The sequence below is a fragment of the Gastrolobium bilobum genome, unplaced genomic scaffold, assembly GCF_033153095.1.
Source record: "Gastrolobium bilobum isolate Gb01-03AN ecotype WA unplaced genomic scaffold, APGP_CSIRO_Gbil_v1 utg5155, whole genome shotgun sequence".
In the NCBI taxonomy this organism is placed as follows: Eukaryota; Viridiplantae; Streptophyta; class Magnoliopsida; order Fabales; family Fabaceae; genus Gastrolobium; species Gastrolobium bilobum.
This window is the reverse complement of record NW_026899054.1, coordinates 584,903-596,560: the sequence shown is the minus strand read 5'-3', so window position 1 is coordinate 596,560 and position 11,658 is coordinate 584,903. Positions and strand designations below refer to the sequence as shown.

Here is an 11,658-nt window from a genome sequence, read left to right as displayed (position 1 = left end):
TATTTAGTCGACTAAATCTTCATATTTGACAAAAAAAAAATAAGTCAGTATGATTTTAATCGATTAAGTAGGGAGATTTAGTCGATTAAATCTCCCAACAACCGTTTAGTCGATTAAAAATGTAAGGTAGTCGATTGAAGAGGGGCAGATTGGTAGATAGTTTCGAATCAGAGGCAAAATGGTTATTAATTAATTAATAAGGGGCAAAAGGGTTAAAAAGCCCTGAATCATACCTTTGACTTTAGAGAATCTAAATTAAATGGATTATGGTAATGGGTTTTTCCGATTGAATATGGGTGAAAATGTTTAATTTTTTAATATGAATTCGTTTTTTCTAAAGCTATTTTAAAAAAAAATTGTCTAAAGTTCATCGAAATTATGTTATTTTTAGAAGAAAATCATGGTGTGTTTGTAATTTTAATTTATTTCAGGGTTATAATAATTTTTATAATTTTAATTTTTTTAATCTTTTAATCCCAAAATTATATCGTTTTGACGAATATTAGACAAATTTTTCTAAAATAAATTTAGAAACTTTATTCCCTTTTAATATATACTGAATTTTCTCATGATTTATGTATGCCTTAAAGTGATGTTTAAAGAATTTTTAATAAGGAGGCTAGAAATAAAGAACAAGAAAGAGAAATAATAATGTGATATTTATCAAAAAAAAATGTTAACTTTATTTTGAAGACTTTACAAACAAATACCTCAATAAAATGAATTATTATAACGGGACCATTGATTTTTAATTTTATTAAGCATTATGTTTTCTTTATAAGGTAACGTGATGTGCCGTGTGCATACTATTCCAATTCCAACTACACTGAAAAGTGGGGCACAAAGTTGATAGATTCATTGCCTACCGATATTAAGGGCAGTAATTGCGGTCTCTTGCAATTAACGCAACATGGTTTTCCCAATAATAATCATTTTTTCATATCCGCAACAATGAATTAATTTAATTTGAAGAAATTCCCCATAAGCCATTCCTTCAAAAAATGTAACTTTTACACAACCAGATTGATGAAAGATTTAACTGCAATTTAAAACATTTATTATTTTATATATTTGCGATAATTTGGGTTGATGAGTCATGTTTAACCTTTCAGTTTAATATGGCAGGAATAATTATTTACGTCAAAACACTTTTATAATAACTAATTATAAATCAAATTATAATAACTAATTATAGGAAAATAGTTTCTGTTTAAAAAAAATTAAAAAATACATCGACATGAAAATTATTTTAACGTAAAATAATAAGAAAGAAAATCAAACATCGATTTAGAAAACAATAACGGATTAGGCTGGCTTGTTAATTATCCTTTCGGTATATTGTAATAGAGATTTAAATTTGTAGTCTCATTTGAATTAACATTTTTTTTTTATAAAAATTTATTTTAAGATGCATATGAATTCCACCAAATTTAATTCACTTTATTGTTGTCATCTTTTATTGATGTTCGTCTAGCAGTGTCTTTCTTACATATATTGCTCATCTTGATTTATAAAATATATTTTTTGCACAAATTTAAAAGATCTCCGGTGTATTAGTTAACATGATAATATTATATGAGAGGATCCTAATTATTCATGGGTAAATCAACAATTATGATTTTGTCGCTCCTTATTCTAATATTTTTCATTTTTTCATCACCATTAATTTGTCCATGAATAATTAAAATTCTCTTATATAATATATCATGTTAACTAAATATTAAAAGATCCACTCTCATTCAAGTCACTTACTTTAATATGAACTACTAACTACAAAAGCATGCAAAAATAATCGAAAAAGAGTAACGGAAATATTTAATAATATTAATTAGGTTTAATTAATGACTAATTGATTTGAATATTTATCATAAGTAATTATCTTATATTTTTTGTTGGAGATTTCTATACCTAGACTCGAATTCAAGATGATTGATCCATTTTCCCGGATAGTAATCATATGATATTTAGTTTATGATTTTATGGAATAAGTTATTTTACCTACTTTTTTTTTATCTGCCTTTGTCTATTACCTTAAAATACCGTTAGATCAGAATCTCAAGAAAAGAAAAAAAGATAAATATTAATTAAGATTCTGATCTAATAATATTCGAAGGTGATAAGCAACGCTAGCAAGAAAAAATAGTCTGAATAACGTATACTGTAAACTAATCTTTAACTGAAATGTCATTGTTTCCGAGTAATGTCATAGCATCATTTTTTTTAAGTTCTACCTAAATTGTTGATCCAATCGCATTTCACATTGAACATTTTGTTAAAGAAAAAAAAAATCATTTATCAGATTTCAGTTTACTTCTTTCTTTCTTTTTCTAATTAATCTTGAAGACAATCACATTAATAATTGTAATTAGAAAAAGGAAGAAGTCAAGTAAAGGAGATGATTGTGCATTCCCACAAACACAGAAATTAGATTGTGATTTGTAATAATGTGATATAAAGTCACAATATGCATGCTTTTGCTTAAGGACTCACATCTCCATTGTTACTGCTTCTTTCTCGGATCTCTTTCATACCCTTTCTCTCTTTTCTTTTTCTTCTTCACATTCTTTGCACAAGTTAGTATTTTCCATCCTCTCTCTGTTTTCGCTTTCTCTTCCTGTCAATTCTATTCTGAAATGCTCTTGTTGAATTCTAATCGTTTTTTATTCAAGTTGTGATCCGATTTAACTCTTTCATCTCTCAAAGTTTGTATCTTTGTATGTCATACGCTTAAATTCCGTGTATTTTCTTTTTGGGTTGTACATTTGCTGTTTTTACTGGTTTATGTGATCTGATGCAAAGTGGGTTTGTATGAATTTCCTTTGTAGGTGAGAGATGGCGCAAATTTTGCTTCATGGGACTCTCCACGCCACCATCTACGAGGTTGATAAGCTCAACGCTGGTGGTGGTGGGAATTTTTTCAGCATGGTAACTTTTTATTTTTATTTTGACTTATTTGGATCCCTGCTGAATCTGGTGATTCAATTGTTGATTTTGAGTTGCAACATTTTGGTTTTTGAAGTGTTATGTGTTTCCATTTGCGTTGGAAATTCTTACATCGAAGAAATCTCTGGATGGCGGTGGTCCATTGGATTTAAGCTCAAAATGGATCGTTCTTCCTTTGGAGGATCCGGGATTTGTTTTATTATTGGGTTTAGTGTGTCATTTAAAACGACACAAGTTTTTAGTAACTTATACAGAGTAGATAGGTCATACTCCTGTGTAATTCTAAAAGGTCGCTTCTTCTTTTTTCACTTTACACCTCAGCGATGTGACTGAGGATAGAGAAAAGAAAAAGCTAACTTTTCATATTTACAGAAAGTATGACAGATCATACTTTGTGTAAATCATCTACAACTTTTAAATGATACTTCTTTTTTCCTTTATTATTATATATAATAGAAAAAGACACTCCTCCTAATATTGTTTTCCATAATGGTAAAATGATTGTTAGAAGAAAAAGGAAGCTAAAGATGATGCAATTATCAGACTATCCCTGAACCTCAGTGCAAATGATTCATAAGTCATTTTTCTAGTACTTCCAATTGTTTACAAAACTCTGTTTGAATTCTATCTGCAAACGATCTGTGCAGATATTTAAGAGCTTTTGCCTTTAAAAACAGAACAATGTTAATCTCTATTAGTAATTGTAGTCGAGGCTTCCTTAACCAAATCTTAATTAGTAATTGTAATTTAACTGGTTGCTTTGGTCTTCAGTTGAAATTACCTTATGTTCATTCAAGTGGTCTTGTATTTCAATGATCATTAATTCTATCTTATGTATCCTTTGTTACAAATATGCTATATTTTATCAAAAAATTTAGTATGCTACTGCCTTAGTTCTTGAATTTTGATTTAGTGACTTAACTTCATACTTGCCAAAGCTGGATCAAATCTTTTTTTAAGTGTGTGCTTAAATGCATTGCCTTATCTATTAATTATTCTTTTGGCAACCGATGCCCTAATTTCTGTATCACTGCAGGCATATTGTTATCCCTGATCATTCATGCATATTAACATACCTTTATGCACATGGTGAAAAGAGATTATTTGATTGCTTTACTTTTGCTCCTATATTTTCCTTATTCATTATTATTGACTCATTTAATGCTTATTCTACTATAGATCAAGCAAAACATTGAGGAGACAGTTGGTCTTGGAAAGGGAGTTACTAAACTTTATGCAACCATTGATCTGGAGAAGGCAAGAGTGGGAAGGACCAGAATGATAGAAAATGAACGTACTAATCCCAAATGGTATGAGTCTTTTCACATTTATTGTGCCCATATGGCTTCAAATGTTGTATTCACTGTGAAAGATGATAATCCTATTGGAGCAACTTTGATTGGAAGAGCATATGTGCCCGTTGAGGAGCTCTTGGATGGTGAAGAAATAGATAAATGGGTTGAAATCTTGGATAAGGATAAAAATCCAATACATGAGGGTTCAAAGATCCATGTGAAGCTGCAATATTTTGATATCACAAAAGATCGCAACTTTGCTCGAGGCATTAGAAGTCCTAAATTTCCTGGAGTTCCCTATACTTTCTTCTCACAAAGGCAAGGATGCAGGGTATCTCTGTACCAAGATGCTCATGTGCCAGATAATTTTGTCCCTAAAATACCACTTGCTGGAGGCAAGAATTATGAGCCTCATAGGTGTTGGGAGGATATTTTTGATGCAATCACTAAAGCAAAACACTTAATATACATTACTGGTTGGTCTGTTTATACTGAAATTTCCTTGGTAAGGGATTCTAGGAGGCCAAAGGCTGGGGGAGACACAACACTTGGTGAGCTTCTCAAGAAAAAGGCAATTGAAGGTGTAAGGGTTTTGATGCTTGTTTGGGATGATAGAACATCAGTTGGTTTGTTGAAAAAAGATGGATTGATGGCTACTCATGATGAAGAAACTGCCCAGTTCTTCAATGACACTGAAGTGCACTGTGTTTTATGCCCCCGTAATCCTGATGATGGAGGTAGCATTGTTCAAGATTTACAAATTTCTACCATGTTTACTCATCACCAGAAGATTGTGGTGGTTGACAGTGAGTTGCCAAATGGAGGGTCAGATAGGCGAAGACTTGTGAGTTTTGTTGGGGGCATTGATCTTTGTGATGGAAGATATGATACAGCCTTTCACTCACTTTTCAGAACCCTTGACACAGCACACCATGATGATTTTCATCAACCTAACTTTCCTGGTGCTGCAATCACAAAAGGTGGTCCCAGGGAACCTTGGCATGACATTCACTCCCGGCTTGAAGGACCAATAGCATGGGATGTTTTGTTTAACTTTGAGCAGAGATGGAGGAAGCAAGGTGGAAAGGATTTACTTGTTCCACTGAGAGAGCTTGAAGATGCCATTATCCCTCCATCTCCAGTAATGTTTCCTGATGATCATGAGACATGGAATGTTCAGTTATTTAGATCTATTGATGGTGGGGCTGCTTTTGGTTTCCCAGAGACTCCTGAAGATGCTGCCAGAGCTGGGCTTGTTAGTGGGAAGGATAATATCATTGATCGAAGCATTCAAGATGCGTATATTAATGCTATTCGACGTGCAAAGAATTTCATCTATATTGAAAATCAGTATTTCCTTGGAAGCTCTTTTGCCTGGAGTGCTGAGGATATTAAGCCCGAAGATATTGGTGCTTTGCATGTAATCCCAAGGGAACTTTCACTTAAGATTGTTAGTAAGATTGAAGCTGGGGAAAGGTTCACGGTGTATGTTGTGGTTCCAATGTGGCCAGAGGGTGTCCCAGAAAGTGCATCAGTTCAGGCAATATTGGACTGGCAGAAGAGAACAATGGAGATGATGTACAAGGACATTATTCAGGCACTGAGGGCTAAGGGAATTGAGGATGATCCTCGGAACTATTTGACATTCTTCTGCCTAGGTAATAGGGAAGTGAAGAAACAAGGAGAGTATGAGCCTACTGAACAACCAGAACCTGATTCAGATTATAAGAGAGCCCAAGAAGCTCGGCGTTTCATGATTTATGTTCATACCAAGATGATGATAGGTAAGTCAGAACAATCTTACAAGCTGCAGCCATCTTTTACTCTTACATATAAATAATTTATGTTTTGATGCCATAATATTGGATTTTATTTTATTTTTACTCATTATTGTCACTATTATATATATATTTTTCCATTGCAGTTGATGACGAATACATAATCATTGGATCTGCCAACATCAACCAGAGATCAATGGATGGTGCCAGGGATTCTGAGATTGCAATGGGTGCTTATCAGCCCTATCATTTGGCTACCAGGCAACCTGCAAGGGGTCAGATTCATGGTTTCCGCATGTCATTGTGGTATGAACACCTTGGCATGCTTCATGACTCCTTCTTCCAGCCAGAAAGTGAAGAATGTGTTAATAAGGTGAACCAGATTGCTGACAAGTATTGGGATCTCTATTCTAATGAGTCACTTGAGCATGACCTTCCTGGACACCTGCTCCGCTATCCTATCGGGGTTTCCGGGGAAGGAGATGTCACAGAGCTGCCAGGATTTGAATTCTTCCCTGACACCAAGGCTCGTGTTCTTGGTGGCAAAGCTGACTACCTCCCCCCTATCCTTACTACTTAGTTTGATTTTGTACTTTTGTTCACAAAACTGTGACTGCTTATATCCTAATCTTTGTTTTCATTACTATTTGTGGTGTTAGAGTAATAATCTTAATGTAGTATGTGATGTCTTGTGGAGATGTTTTTGTTTTTTCTGAAGATGGCAATGTCAGATTTTGGTGATATGATGTTGTTGGCTGGTATGACTTTAGCTGATTCCTAATCAGTCTTGTTTTTATCCCAGAGTGTGATTGTTGTTTTTCAACCTGCTTTCTGGTTTAAATTATGGGTTCCTTTTTCTCATGTCACAGGAATTTCTGCAATCGTTTTTTAACTATGTATTAACGGTAGTATATAGTTATAATATTAAAGTTTTTTTTTTCTCTGTAACTTTATAAAACGATTGCAAGAATTCCTGCAACATGAGAAAAAAAATTTTGCCTTAAATTATTCTGAGCGGGTTTAACTAAAACTGTCTTTTGAATACAAGCCACATAGATACAAGTTAGAAATATTTTAAAAGTCTTAAATACACAATTAATCTTTTATTTAAATGGTAGTAGGGGCAAACCTCTTTAAATGGTGGAAACAAGAATAGAAAAATCCTATAATGTACACGGAGCAATTTGTTTAAGAGTTTTATTTTTCTTACGTCACATAAGATAAATTTTCTCTCCAACTCTCACAACAAATGGTGGGACTTACTTTATTTTTTAAAAAAGAAAAGAAAAAAATAAAACATAGAAATCAAAGTGAAAGTAGGAGATAAATTTTTTCTTATGTGACATAATAGAAATAAAACCCTTTCTTTAAATAAGTGGGTCCATCACTGTGTGGGGTTCCCTCAGATTCCCCTCTTATGCTTGAAATTTCAACATGCGTGCATCCAAACAAGGATGGCAATAAACGAAGCAAGTGTGTTTGTGATTAAGCCAACCTTTGCAGATCAATTTCTCGCACACAACTTGTGTACGAGGTAATTTCTCAGTGTCATGTCCTGGGACACCATGTTGGCTGGGAAGGCCCTTGCAATTTTTCAAAAAAAGTTGTGCTATATATACTGTATAATACCTTAAATAATTCTTATATTTCGAACAATATTGTATTGTATATAGGTGTTAGCAGATGCAGATTCTCTACAGTTTTTTAAAAACAGTACACAATCTGAAGCAGAAAAAAATTTTAAGCTTATAACCAAAAATATAAATAAATAATTATACACGTAAATTTGTTAAATATAAGCCGTCGGATTGAGAATAAAAGTAATGCATTTTTATTTCAGACTGCAGAGGTTCCAGTTCCAAAGCATGCTATTATTTGTGAATGCAATGGAGTGTTCTAAGATGGATATGCATAAATGTTTTTCTTACCTATAAAAATTATGTTTGTTAAGAAAAATACATATATGCATTATTTGTGACTCATTCATAAAAAAAATGATAAATTTCTGTATAGAAAGCATTGAGATAATGAGACTTGGATCTGAATATAATAATTATTAAGACAATATTTTTCTCATGTTACATAAAAAAAGAAATACTAACTCAAATTTCGATAGATGAGTAATATGATAAAAGCTTTCTCACGTAATATAAAAAAATTATTCTCCTAATTATTATAATAGAAAAGGTCAGTTCTTGTGATAATTGAGGAAACATTTTGAAAGCGAGTTCCCTTTTTTATAAAAGTGTGTTATAATCTAGAAAGTTTTACTTTAAAGATAGAAAACGAGGAGGTTCGAGTTGGATGGCAGTTCCAAAAAAGCGCACTTCCATATCGAAAAGAATCATTCAAAACACTTTTTGGAAAAAGAAGAAATATTGGACAGCACTGAAAGCTTTTTCATTAGCCCAATCCCTTTTTACAGGGAATTCAAAAAAGTTTTGTTTCTAATAAAAACAAATATTGGTTGGAAAAAATGTAATAATATAAATTACACCGATTTGCGGAATTTTCTCGAATACTGATGTAGAATAAGAATAAAATATTGAATGTATGTAAAACCCGTTTTGTACTAAAAAAAAAAAGAAAAATAATTTTCTCATTTTATATAAAAAAAAATTTTCATGCTACACTCACAATATATGAGTGGGTCACATCTCGATTTTTTTGTCTTATCACTTTTTTGTAGATCCCACTTATGTATTGTATGTGTAGTATGAAAAAATTTTCTCATATAAAATAAAAAAAGTAATTCTCAAAAAAAAAAAAAAAACATGAGAATGTCGTATAGGAGATTTTTATTTTGGGTTATGTAAAGGACAATAGTCAAATCTAAAATATTATTATATGTTTCTGCATCTAATAACAGCAGCCTCGTAATTAAAAAAAATGATATCCAAAAAACCAGAATCTAGATGAATGAGATACTAAAGTATTGCTAGTTGTCCAAATTGGGTTGGTCAAATATGTTAGGCTACCTTATAATTAGATTAAGTGGTGTTCCCTTTCAGTTCAAGAAGGTCCTACCTTATAACATCTTGAAGAAGGAACAACGATGGCTCCCCTGGCTCAAGATTCAAGCTCTGACACACCAATGCATCCAAAACATGTCAGTGGTCCATTTTGTTTGACGTCACTCGCCACGTTAACTTATGTTCATGAGCCAAATTGATCCCCTCACAAAAGCTCCAATTACTTCTGTTCCCCTTTGTATCACACTAAAAAAGGGTAGAAATATTTTTTTAAAGTAATAGTTGATATTTAATATACTGTTACCATATAGAAACGTTTATATTACAATTATTTAAATATTCATTAAAACAATAGCTCAATTGACGACATAGATTGCAAGACTGAAAGATGGAAAATTCATCATTAGTTCAGTCATAATATGATAATATAATATAAGAAGTGTTTTTTTCCTTTAATTATTCTGCAGTTTTTTTGTCTGAGTTGTTATATTTGACTTTTAACTTTCAAAACAAAAAAAAAAATCAGAGAAAACATCTTTTAACTATTTTACAAAACAATTTAAAAAAAAAAGAACACAATCAAATATGTCTCCAAACTTTCTATTCATGAAAAAGATTTCAAAAATCTATTCTTTCTATAAATCAGATTTTCAATTGAGAGATTTTCTCTATTAATATTGGCATGAATCAAATTCAAACCGTATAATTATTTTAGCCTGGTTGAAATCCTAAAACTGTTAATATGATTTTATTTAATTTTTCCTTTAAAAGGGGATTTAACAGAACATTATTTATTTATAGAACAGTTATGAAAGCAATAAAACCTTGCCAAATATTTTGATAACACCTTAAAAACCATGAGCTGTACAAAGTCATGCACCTATTTACAATATAGGAAGTACCGATATTTCAAAAACTCTGACGTGTCATGTTCAATATTTTCTGACACTCTCCGACTCTCTAACACAAGTCGTAGAAACTCAAAAAATAGTTCAAAAATTGTCTTGCGTTGCGTTTTTAGTTCCAACTATTAGATTTGTTAGATTATGATTACCATTTTATTGAGTTTAATATAAATATTTAGAATATCTTATGTTTCTTTACAAAATTGATGAATATTATAAGTTTAATTTCATTTTTTATTAAATTATTGAATATTAAATATAATATACAGTACATAAATTTAAAATATTATTTGTCCTAATGTGTCAAAATCTAACATTTCAGAATTAACGTATCTGAGGAATATCGTGTAGAGTCGGTGTCACGTATCTGTATCAGTGCTACATAATTTGCAACCACAAGAATAATAAGATTTTTTTTTTCGTTCTTCTTCTTCATCACATAACACCCTTCCCATATAAGTCTCGATGATTGAGAGAGTAATGAGTTTATACATTCAATGAAAAGAGTAAATACGAAATTTCTCTAAACGAAAACACACACAAAAAATTAGAAAAAACAGAGTCATTTTGTACTGTGATCAGTGAGAGAACGCCATTCTGTAACTTCGATCCCTTAAAATCCCATTATACAGAGCAATTCTGTTCTCTGGCATTCCACGTGTTTTCGGTGTTTCATTTCTGCAGTCGCTGCTCGATACTCTGTTTTGCTTACTCTGTTCTTCTCTGTTTTCATCATTTGCATCTCTTGCCACTTCTTTCACCATCACATATTCTGCAAATTTCACTTTCTTCTTCTTCTTCTTCCTTTCCCTTTTCTTTTCCTCTGAAAAAAATAAAATAAACAAGTGACGTGAACAACTCATACTCTAAAAATTTCGTCAACAAAGTTAGGTGAAGTGAAAAGAACGATTGAAAAAAAAAAATAAAGTTGAAAGAAATGAGTTTAGATTTACCTGAGCATAAGCAAGAGCGTAGAATTTGTTTATTAGAGAGGGGAGAATTTGAATTCCCATGAAATGGTGAAGAAGATTTTTGCTTAGAGAAAGCAAGGTAAAGCACAGTGCTTGACAAAACCATAGCTGTGGTCAAAACAAGACCTTGGGAGATCGAAGCCATGTTTTGGGAACAGAGCAAAAGGCAACAACGTTGTATTGTGAGAAGAATTAGGAACATAGATGAGGACTTGAGTTGACCATAAGAGGGAGAGCCGTATTGTTATATAAACTTAAAAGCCCACATTTTAAAAAATTCACAATTAAAAATAAAATTAAGGAAAATTTTCTTAATTATATTAATCCTAATGTGATAGTAATAGATTAAGAACTGCATCTCCAATATTTTTATTAGGCCCAAAAATATAATCTATGAGATAGGATATTGTGACACATAAATAATGTTACGCACAATGTTACGATCACATCTTAACCGTTGATTTCCGTCAATCAACGGTTATCATTTATTACGAATTAATAATTAATTAATGAGATGATAATCGTTGATTGGCGGAAATCAACGGTTAAGATGTGGTCGTAACATTGTGCGTAACATTAATAATTATAACATAGGGAGTGATTATACTTATTATTATTTTTTCTTATTATCTCTTACTACAAAATCTTAACCATTGATTTCTTCCAATCTAATAATTATAATTTATTAGAAATTAATAAATTAATAAGTATGACTCAATAAATTACAACCGTTAGATTGACGAAAATTAACGATTAAAATTTAGTAATAAGAAAAAAAATAATAACTATAACAT

General features: G+C 31.6%; 2 protein-coding genes across 5 annotated transcripts; one reads left to right on the top strand and one right to left on the bottom strand.

Moving 5' to 3' along the window:
- The first annotated feature begins 2,818 nt into the window (after window positions 1–2,818).
- LOC133286619 (phospholipase D alpha 1) lies at window positions 2,819–6,741 on the top strand. Of its 4 annotated transcripts, none has more exons than XM_061484052.1 (3): window positions 2,819–2,922; window positions 4,135–6,022; window positions 6,163–6,741. In XM_061484052.1, the coding sequence occupies exons 1-3, from the start codon at window positions 2,833–2,835 to the stop codon at window positions 6,594–6,596; spliced, it is 2,412 nt and encodes an 803-aa protein (XP_061340036.1). In that variant the 5' UTR covers window positions 2,819–2,832; the 3' UTR covers window positions 6,597–6,741. The 4 variants fall into 4 exon arrangements, with proteins under 4 accessions (XP_061340036.1, XP_061340038.1, XP_061340037.1 ...); XM_061484054.1 differs by having other exon boundaries at window positions 2,819–2,925; window positions 4,144–6,022; XM_061484053.1 differs by having other exon boundaries at window positions 2,819–2,925; window positions 4,141–6,022.
- Window positions 6,742–10,328: 3,587 nt separating this feature from the next.
- LOC133286677 (uncharacterized) lies at window positions 10,329–11,058 on the bottom strand. Its single transcript, XM_061484123.1, has 2 exons — window positions 10,847–11,058; window positions 10,329–10,716 (listed from the first exon to the last, which is right to left on the bottom strand). Exons 1-2 carry the CDS (start codon window positions 11,007–11,009, stop codon window positions 10,472–10,474), a joined length of 408 nt encoding a protein of 135 aa, XP_061340107.1. The 5' UTR covers window positions 11,010–11,058; the 3' UTR covers window positions 10,329–10,471.
- Between the last annotated feature and the right edge of the window lie 600 nt (window positions 11,059–11,658).

Bases quoted from the DNA above. Each gene is read 5' to 3' on its own strand.
- LOC133286619 (XM_061484051.1), top strand. From the start codon at position 2,833: ATGGCGCAAATTTTGCTTCATGGGACTCTCCACGCCACCATCTACGAG. The intron at 2,926-4,122 runs GTAACTTTTTAT...ATTCTACTATAG, and splicing joins GTGGGAATTTTTTCAGCATG to ATCAAGCAAAACATTGAGGA. The intron at 6,023-6,162 runs GTAAGTCAGAAC...TTTCCATTGCAG, and splicing joins TCATACCAAGATGATGATAG to TTGATGACGAATACATAATC.
- LOC133286677 (XM_061484123.1), bottom strand. From the start codon at position 11,009: ATGGCTTCGATCTCCCAAGGTCTTGTTTTGACCACAGCTATGGTTTTG. The intron at 10,717-10,846 runs GTAAATCTAAAC...TATTTTTTTCAG, and splicing joins ACGCTCTTGCTTATGCTCAG to AGGAAAAGAAAAGGGAAAGG.